The following is a 10,491-nucleotide window of genomic DNA, read 5'->3' as shown; positions in this document are numbered from 1 at the left end:
TGATTCTAGAATCTAAAGATAATACAAAGATCTCAAAAGGTATCTTTTACATCATAAATCTCTCCAGAAATTTCAACCGCTGAAAACTTTCTGGTAAAGTTCAAAAGCTCACAAGGTGTCATATGAAGATATTTCTCAAAGTATCCAAGTCAAAATATTTGCTCCAGGTCCAGTAAAAAGTTTCTCCAAATTTTTCTTTTTATAAAAATAGATGCTTTTTAAACCCACATCAAAGAGGTTCTTAGCTCTTTGGCAAGGTACTGCTTTAAGAATTTTTTTGTCTTTTCTCCTTTAAATTTTACAATAAGCAACATTATGCAGCCAACCAAGAACCAACTCATATTACAATAAACAGAATACTTACAAAAACAAAAACTGAAAATCGTCCAAAAATAAATACTTTAACCACTGAAAGCATAACGCACCTAAGGCAAATCAGAACACAGAAAAATACAAAATAAATCACTACACAAAGCCTTACAAGACTTACTTTTTCAAAGCAGATGGGCAACAAAACAACGAAAACCTAGTAGTAACATTTTAGAAAGGTCCATCCGTAGAGACAGCAATAGAATGCAACATCACAGGCCTCAAAACCTGCAGATTTTTTTTTTTCTGGTTCAACATAAATTATATCAAGAAGATTCAAAGCTTTAGCAATGAAGGAGAAGAAAATCACGCTGTTGGACGCCAAATATCGTTTTCCTTTGTAACACTGATTTTACAAAGATGGTTTTACTAATGTAGAAAGTATACGGTCGATACGTTTCCATTTTCTGCAGAGTTCTCCAGAAACAATCGGAGTGGGTTATTAGGCTTTGTGCGTTTTGTTGGTTTTGAATGACACTTGGAGAACTCTGTCTCCGAGGCGGTATCCATTCAAGCTAGCGATGGCCACGGCTGCTTCATCATAGTTAGTCATGGTGACAAAACCGAATCCTTTGCACTTGTTTGTGTTGAAATCGCGGATGACCTTGACATTTGTGACTGCGCCGAAGGGCCCAAACATCTGCCACAGGATGCTTTCATCGGCGTCTGGAGCCAAGTTGTAGACGAAGATGCACCAACCAGTGCCCGCGTGCCCCGGGATGTTGATGCCAGCCAGACTGGTTACCCCATCGATGGCCATGGGGGAGAACCTGCTGTAAAACACAAACAGACAGCACGGTTCAAGACAAAACACTCAACGGGTCAATCTAAAAAAAAAAAGAAAAAAAGAAAAGAGTAAAAGACACTTCAATGAGCAGTAACAGAAACTGACAACTTTACAGACCTGAGGAATGTTTACACTACTCTTCAAAAGAGGTTACACTTCAAACACCTTTGTTTCACAAATCACTGGATAACCAAATTCTTTGGCATTCCTCAATATCTTCTCTACAGCTACACAATTATTTACAAAAGCAGTCCTGTCAGAAGAATGCACCAAGTCTGTACCTCAACTGCACAGCACAAAAGTTGAAACGGATGGTGTAATAAATCTGTGTTCCCTGTGAATATTACCAAAATCATTGTTCATAAACAATATAAAATGAACTATTAAATATTCAGTTTGTTTTCAGAGACTGCAATAACGAGTCCCAAAATCCCTGATCTTAGGTAAATCTGGTCTTGGGGTTTGAAGAACAAAATCCAAAGTGCATAGGAAAAGCCATGAATTATTTCAGCAGGTGTCGGATGAGATTAGCTGCTCCAGTTGGCCTCTCAGGGAACATCTACCATGACAGGTGTGCTCCCAGCATCAAGGAACCCGAGAGAGATTTGGCAACCAAGACACCAGCCAACCAGCAGCAGAGAAGACAAATCACAAGTCTAGCATTGCCAGTGATAGGCCTTTGAGCCTCTAGGGAACTGAACTTCAGTCATCCTCTAGGAATACTCTCTGTTCAATTGAGCTCAAACAAAGTACCATCTCAGAGACTTCGGAACACGCTTCAGACGCAGTAAAGTTTAAGAGGGAGAATCACTGTCCATAATAGATCAAGGTGTAGTGGGTAGATCACAAGATGCATGTATGACATTTTAACCAAACAGTATGGACGAAACTTCTGTGGCAGTTACGACAACCAACACCGTGACACTGGCAGAGACAGTGATGGCAACGGACAGATACTATTTAATTACAAAGACGACCACACACACACACACACACATACACACACACACACACACACCGTCATCTTGTCAATTTGAAGCACTAGACTTGTACGTGCCCATCGCAGTCGGCCACCGGACTACTTGGGAACGATGCAACTTGGGAACCTAATGACATATGTTGTCATAACACCCGTTTTAGTGTACTTGTGTACTTGGCAATCAATTCTGCCCACTGGCAGAGCCTGATTGGTTGAGCCTCAATTGGCTGAGGCAGAGGCTGGAAATTGCACAGGTGAAAGGATTTGGCCTCATAAGGCCCACTGGCAGAGCCTGACCAGAGCCTTTTGTGGTGGTTCTGGTGAACCGTAGGTCCGACCGACTAGATGATCTGGCACTGCACTGTGGGGGGGTGTGGAATGCGTGTGTCGAATGTGAAGTAGGTGGGTCAAACGGTTCTCGAGTTACGTGCATTACAACCGTACACACACGTACGCAGAGACGTGGCGCATACTGTACGTAGTAGTAGATATATAGAATACAAAAAAATATGGACTTTTAACACATTCTGACCTGAGATCAGATTCATACGAGGTTTCCGCTGGACACACACACTGGTCTGATTGACCCATTCTGACCTGAGATCAGATTTAAAAAAATGTCAGTCGTTCTTCGATTGTTCAAAAATAGCAGACCTACAAGCTCGTATCGCGCCACTCGGTGGCGCGATATGAGCTTGTAGATCTGCTATTTTTCAATAGATAAAGCATAACATGATGCTAACACCAAAATGGGTGCCCGGTCAGAATGGGTTAATTCAGAGCCTTCTTGGTTTGATGTATAAATGTGTTTTGAACAGATACATCTGCCCCAGTGCTGTGATGTCATATCAGGAGTGGATGCAATGCAACATTCTAAACTCCCCATCAACAAATCCAAGTATACTCACTACTGATCAATATGCAATAGCTTTAACTCAACCTTTTACAATAGAGAGGCTTCGAGAGCATTGCAATGTGTCTGCTTTTAATTGAAAGGCTAGACATTTATAATGTTCACTTACAGTATAGGCCAATATTGATCTGGCAAATATTGTTACAAGATCTGGCAATAGTGTACAGCAGCAGCTTCCTCCACTGATGTGTCATCACAATGCAGTTCCATTCCGCTACCAATATAGTTACTTTTTCAACTTCTGATCATTTCAATCATTTCCATATAGTTAAGAAAACTATACGTTTGTTGTTTAGATATGGAATAATATCAACGGAAACTGCAAATTAACAGCGTCTCAAGACCACAAATAATAGTTCAAGTGGCTGACACATCGCAAAATCAACTTTTAGGAAATTAATCAGTTAATCAAGAAGCCACTACCGGGGAAGAATTGCTTAGGCCAAGAAAGAAATGTTTCATTAATTCATTTTCAGCACCAAAGATGGTTTTATCAAACACAACAAAACAAGAAATGGTCACACAGTGATATTTGTCAGGTGAAATAAGCGCAGTCTTATTTCCCCCCCATATTAGTATGATTATTATTTTAGTAACGTGTATGTTTGTGTGTCACAACCTCACGGCCGTTGTTTGCGTGTGCTCACACACACACACACACACACACACACAAGTGTTAGAGCTCCAGTAGATAAAGTTAACCAACGTTACTCCCGACTACTTGGCTTCGCGTGCGGTTAGGGGATAGGGTTAGTAATGGAGAGAGTCGGACCAACACAACATCAGAAACAATGCGCTGTTGGAACAAACGGGCTCTCAGGCCAGGCCTAATTTGTCAAACATTTCACGGGATTCGGGCCGGGCTGAACTTTTGTCGGCTGGGCTGGGCCTCAAATTATTAAGCCCGATTAAAGCTCTACTATACGTCCCAGTTCAGTAGCCTCGTGGTTAGGTTGGGGTTAGATCCCCAGCCGGGTCATACCAAAGACTTACTTGGGGGTAAGTCCCTGCGACATACTGTACTAGCATCATGTCGACGCTTACAGAGACAGGAGATGGGCTCCTGCCCATCTCCTGTCTCCACCAACGCAACTCAATGAGTTGCACTGGTGTGGTTTAACAGTTTTGTCCCAAGCCGACCCCTTGGCTTTAGCCTTACTTACTTATAATTATGGCAAAGCTCTACTATTCACACCAAGAGATGAGATCTGACACTAATGCTGCGTTCACACAGCAGATGAAAGCTACAGTCTACCATTCATTGTCAATGGAAGCCAGTGACATGAAGATGCAAAGATGCATCCAACGTTTGTAGCTAAAGAGGTTGGTCAACAGAGTAGCATGTTGCAGTGGCAGGGGGGAGATGATTGTACAGAATTGCAGCAGCGACAGTGGGTGACGCATGACCCCCATCAGTGGTCTTTCTCCTGCTAGCGTGAATCAACCTCAGAACCTCAGTTCACCCACAGCCCTCTGTGCTTTCTCCATCCCTCCCTCCCTCAAATGTATTGTATCGTCACGCTTGCTATGGGACACAACACTCTACCACACTACCATTCCAATAATCTCTCAAGACAGATTCAGAGCGGCGCAGCTGAATCTATCGGCAACTCACATTACAATGTGTACAGTTTGTTGTTAGTAGGAATGTAAACAAATACGCACCAACGGAAGAGGAGGGCAGAAGGAGCTGACACCCGGGCTCTATATGCGGACACGGGTACTGCCCTCAGAGGCAAATTCATTCATTTATTAATTTTTTGCTGATGGATTCCCATATTACCATTCCAATGACATTGCATAGTTTGGCACTGAATCCAGTCAAACCCATTTCTCATTACAGAGATGTTCAGTCAGATGGTCCATGCCCCATAAAAATAAATCAAGGGAAAAACACAGATACCTGGAAACAGATTGAATCTTCCTGAACGTGCTACCTCATAGTGATCAAGTACCACTTAATCCCGTGCCCTCGCACAACAGTGTACCACTACACACAATGCCAGAGTCATGGAAAATTTTAAGAAACAAATTTCCCAGCAGTTTCTGAAAATTAAGACAGACTTGTAAACCCAGAAATCAATCTAATCAAAACTAGAATGAAATCTAAATTACCTTTTGACTCCATAGGCCATGTTAAGCAGATTGTCCAACCTGAAACCAAACACACAAAAACCAATACATATATTAGCTCCAGTATGCATGATGGTTTCCATGAGATAAATGAATACATTTTCATAAAGTTTGCGTCAAGGAGCCACAGAGTTGAATCGATAACTAGAGACTAAGTGGAGTCAGCTGTTCTCCCGCCACGTTATTCCCAAGACAATCCCATCCTTATTAACCTGCTGACATTTGCCTTGAGTGTCGATATTCTAGCTACTCAACAGAGCAAACAGGAAACATCCACTTGATTCAGACACAACAAGGTTGGGAAGAGCACGAGTTGACTTTAAAAACACGGGAAAGGATTTGCTACTAGGTGCTACACTCTTCAAATCGGAACAATTCAAGTTTATTGAATAAAAAAAGTTAACATTATGATCCTACGTGACCATCATCAGATGGTCGTTAATATATTGATAGTTCCCCCCCCCTTCCCACCCATACTCCTTTTCAAATAAAGCACAAAACATCCCAGGATGTTGAGTAAGTAGCCATTGCCTTTAACACCTCAAATGACGCGCTGTCTTAATTATACAGAGAACTGCTCGTCCACTGCCATGCCTGACCAAATGACCTCAAACCAAACTACATCTGCAACAGGACAATGTAGCTCAGCCAAGCTTCAAAATGTAAAGACTGAAAGGGCTGAATTATTCTCGACAGTCTTAACACAACACAACACAACACAGATTTTCACACAATTCAGCTGAGACAATTTAAATGCTAATTTCAAGAGACTTGAAGGTCAACATATTCCTCATGGGTAGCAGTTTCAGTTATTTTTCTTTTAATTTCACCTGAAGCGCTGTGCTTGCTGCGCGAGGGGTCCTGGGTACCTTCGATTGGGGGACTGGTACAGCTGGGAGAGAAGCGCTTGGCTAGTCTTTTGACTTGGGTTGTTGGCAAACTTCACCGTGATTGGCTCAGTGGCACCGGGAGGCTTCTGGCAGTTCAGCCCCTTGATGGCCTCCTCGGCTTCAATTCTCCGGTCAAAGCGAATGAAGCCTACCCCTCTGGAGACTCCTGGGGAAAAGGGACATGCTCTATGATTATGGCTGCAGGGCTAGTCAAATTAACTGTTTTACTTAGTAGCACTGGTGCTACCAGTTTAAAAATGTAGGAGCACCAGAATTGCTTTACTGTAGGAGCACCCACCAAATTTAAGGAGCACCAATATGTTATCAATTTTTTTAGGGGCCGCCAGCACGTCCTATGTCCAGCTTTGAGGGTTTGTGTAAACAAACATTGAAGACAAAAGTTTGTAAACGAAAAGAACAGACATACAAACAATAAACATGCCGCTCGATGGCATGTCGACAGCTTGCAGATCTGTTCTTTTGGGCACACAACGAGGCACGCCGTGCTACGATGGGGAAACTGAATAGCTGTACAGCGCTACGATTGGGAATTAACCAAATAGCTGTAGCCTACAGTGGACTGTAACATTGCTTGGTCATCATGTAACTATATTATTATGTATGCAGTGAACATTAACATTAGTGCTTACATATTTATATGGAGCATTTACAGTGGTGACGTTGGACAGGTAATTTAGGTTATTCACCCAGCTGGGTTCAACGAGACAGCAGTGTCTCATTAAGCCCCGATGTTTCCAAAACGAGCTATTGAATGAATCGATGGTCTTATAAAACATTTAAGCATATGGCTTAAGTTAACTTAAGTTATATACTTGGTGAACGTTTTTAACTAAATCTTTGCTTCTGGGAGGTCACTGGATCAACATATTTTCAGACGGGGATCCGCAGCCAAATACAGATCATTCTGGGGGTCCTTGACGTGAAAAAGGTTGAGCACCGCTGACATAGAAACAGGTTTTTCAGGAAACTTTTAGGATTCAGAAGCCATTTTCAGACATCCGAAGGAAAAAGGGTAAACATTTCAAAGATGACACAGCTGGTAGGATTGGGGTTAGAGTTAATGTTTAGCCTGCAGCAAGACTACTCAATTCTAGCACATGCGCAGCAGTGCTGACCGACACATTGCCTCTCATTGAAAAATAATTACTAGGGGCCATCTGAAAATGCAGCTGCAAGCAGCTTACCAAAGACATCTATATGAATGACTTTACGGTCTACATTCATTTCTTATGTCAGATTCAAAACAGCGTTTTCCGCGATCATTCCAAAGCTTAGCACATTTGTCAAGTCTGTGATCTTCAAAATAGAGCGTATTGAAGGGCATGTGCGATGCAAATTAATTGCCTTGAGCAACACAGAGCTACTTGACATCACAGCATACTACAATAATTTCTGGGAAATTGAAAATCCTTCAAATGCTCCTCATGCTCTTGAGGGAAGCGCAGAATCATTGTTTTTATTCAAATAAAAAAAGTTACTTATTGAGAAACAAGCGTTTCTTTAAAACTTTGACAAAAAATAATAATTGTGACACCCGTAGGCAGATCTACTTTGGGAATGCCATTTTAGATGTGTCAAAACTAGTGCTGTCAGGCGATTAAAAAATGTAATCGCGATTAATCGCATGATTTGTGTAGTTATTCGCGCGATTAATCGCAATTAATCGCAAAACCTTTTTTGCTCTAAATTCAATGATGAACTGAAAGAAAACGCTGTATTGTAGAGATGCTCCGATCAGGTTTGACAACATTGAATGTTACTTTTTTAATTTACCTTTTTTCCACGTATGAAAAGACAAGTCCAATGTGCATTATTTTATGGCTTGCCCATTTTCTCTCTTTTGAATAATTCTGTGCAATTAGCACATTCAACACAAACAACTGTTTCCATAAAACAAACTAACAGACTACTTCTCTATAAGCAGAATCATGAATAGGCCTATTTAATTTATACAAAGGGAGAAGAGAGAGAGCAATGTGTTTGTGGCTCAAACTTTGTCTAACATTGTTTTAGAGCAGTGGTTCTCAAACATTTTCATGCCAAGAGCAAAGGACCCCCAATATGTTTTTCAATCTACAAAGATAATCCCAAAATCGCTTATAAATTAAATTCAATTACTTACTAATCGCTTATTTGGCAACACTGGCCAGAAACGACCAGTGTTGCTTCTTTTTGTCTTATTTTGTATAGACCTAGGTGGCTTGTTTCTGCCATAGAGTTATACTGGCAACACCTCTGGGCTGGCTTCTAGCTAGCTAGTGCGGTAGCAAGACCACTCGTCTCTCTGTGTGTACTGTCAGTCCCAGCTCCGTGACTGGCAGATGGGACTGTGGACAGTCTGGAATAGAACTTTCTGTTACAATCAAATCCATAGAAACGAGGCACAGCTGTTTACAATGCGATGCAAAATTAACAGCGGGGGTTTTGCTTTTGGACTCTATATGGATGAATTGCACAGGTTTCTCAAGCTTTTTTGGACTGTTGTACGACACGAGCAAAACCTTTGTGAAATGTAAATGGAAGGCTGTTACTCCACTTAAAACATCCTAACAAGGGGTCTGGGAAGGGAGTGCATTGCAGGAACCAGCATTCCTCAACATCCCGCCTGCCAATCGCTGTGCTTTTTTTTGTTGCGTTAATGCGATAAAGAAATTAGTGCCGTTAATAAGGTGTTGCGTTAATGCATTAGTCAAAACATAGCAAATTGATCGGTTTTTCCTTTCCAAGTCCTTGCTTCAAAGCATCGTGCCCTCTGCTGCAGCAGGGAATGTAAAGAGGCATAGACGCGTTTGTTCATAGCTGTGGGAAATTCAGTTTATTAGCATTTCATATGGATCCCTTTCCACATGGCAGTTTGGGAAATGATTATAAGTCGTTGTAAATGTATTTTACCTCTTGCCACAAAAACAGGCTACAGCTACAACCTTAGGGAATTAAAAAAAGCCAGCAAAAAGGGAGGGCGAGCGAGAAGGTGAATGCAAGCAGCTGGGAGGGATGTTGTAAGCGGAAAGGAGAAAAGGAATTACCAGACAGAGACCTACTACATTACACCGATTTCATATTCTATCCATCGATGCATATTTATGAACTGCTCCAGTGGAAAATTGCATTTTTTGGGGGACCACATAGCAACATGTTTGATGTATTCCTTAGGCCTGATGGTGGCACCTTGCCAGACAGCCAGTGCAGGCAGGAGGAGGAACGGAGGGTGATGTGGGGAGATGAAAACGGGGGGCTGGTAGACTCATGGATTAAAGCAAAATAAAATCATGACTAAAATAGTTTGTATGGCCTTAATGTGTGATTTGTGAAGCAATGTGAAAGTAGCCCCCACACTAGTGCCGTTTTCTCAATGTAAAATTATTATATTTTAGTGATATTCATTCATGCCGTCCTGGGGTAATTTTGGGCTCAAGCAAAAACGCTCATGGAAAGACACCGTCAGGGGCGAAATAATTAATGAATTAATACATGGCAGGAAAAGTGTGCTAGTTTGATCACTCTGATCTTAAAATAACCCATCTACCAGCTCTCAATGCGTTGCAGTGCGACACATTAAGAGCTTGTAGTTTGGCTATTTTCTCTGTGCAAAATGCTTCTATAGAAGACATGCCATCTACTATTTCTATACTATAAAATCCAAGCGACTGAAATCAGTCGTGGCATTCTCATATTATACTCACCAGTCACCTGGTCCACCAGAATGCGTGAGGTAATGATGCGCCCGTACTGGGAGAAGAGCTGCTCCAGTTCCTTCTGAGTCATGGTTTTTGGCAAGCCACTCACGTACAAATTTGCATCTCTGATGGAGGCCGAGCTTGGACGAGCGTAGGAAACCTTACGGGGCGGAGAGACAGATAGCGTGACCGCCAGTTAGCTTGTACAGCGCATTGCAGAAGGGTTAAGGATTACACACAGCTAAAACACACTGTAGTGTGCCAACACACACACACACACACACACACACACACACACACACACACCTCTCAAAATGAATCGCATCAGAGCTGGTAGGCTCACAACTCTCGTTACATTTGTTCACACCGACAGATGAGAGCTGACACTATGGCCTATTTCTTGCCAAGAGAATGTAAGCAGAAAGAAACAGTTCCGTCAGATAAAGAAGTTCAGGTCCAATTAAAAAGACACACACACGTAAGACATTGTCACAACATTGCAATGGACAGCATGTTTGTTGATACTTGACCTTCAGAATAAACTTGACCTTCAGAATAAAAGCCAAACGATAACAGTGTTGTTCCTGCCCCCAAATTAACTTCTTGTTTTTGCCCCTAATTTTCTGAAAAGGTGGAGTGAAATAATACATGACTCACTTCTTCACGGACGGTGGGACCTGATGGATAATGATGGGGTGCTTGTTTTACAGCGCCAGCTACTA

General features: G+C 41.9%; 1 protein-coding gene across 1 annotated transcript in view; it reads right to left on the bottom strand.

Moving 5' to 3' along the window:
- Positions 1–811: 811 nt before the first annotated feature.
- elavl2 (ELAV like neuron-specific RNA binding protein 2) overlaps positions 812–10,491 on the bottom strand; it is a gene marked incomplete at its 3' end in the record, with an annotated part of 98,081 nt that continues 88,401 nt past the window's right edge. Inside the window, exons 5-8 of the mRNA XM_083789162.1 lie at positions 9,776–9,929; positions 6,012–6,237; positions 5,164–5,202; positions 812–1,142 (exon numbers count right to left, since the gene is read on the bottom strand). Coding sequence (XP_083645288.1) covers positions 812–1,142; positions 5,164–5,202; positions 6,012–6,237; positions 9,776–9,929 — 750 coding nt within the window. The remainder of the gene's footprint in view (positions 1,143–5,163; positions 5,203–6,011; positions 6,238–9,775; positions 9,930–10,491) is intronic.

The sequence above is a fragment of the Protomyctophum parallelum genome (genome assembly GCF_964188405.1).
Source record: "Protomyctophum parallelum genome assembly, chromosome: 18".
NCBI lineage: Eukaryota > Metazoa > Chordata > Actinopteri > Myctophiformes > Myctophidae > Protomyctophum > Protomyctophum parallelum.
Note: the sequence above shows the minus strand (reverse complement) of the source record. Positions and strands in the feature narration are given on the sequence as shown.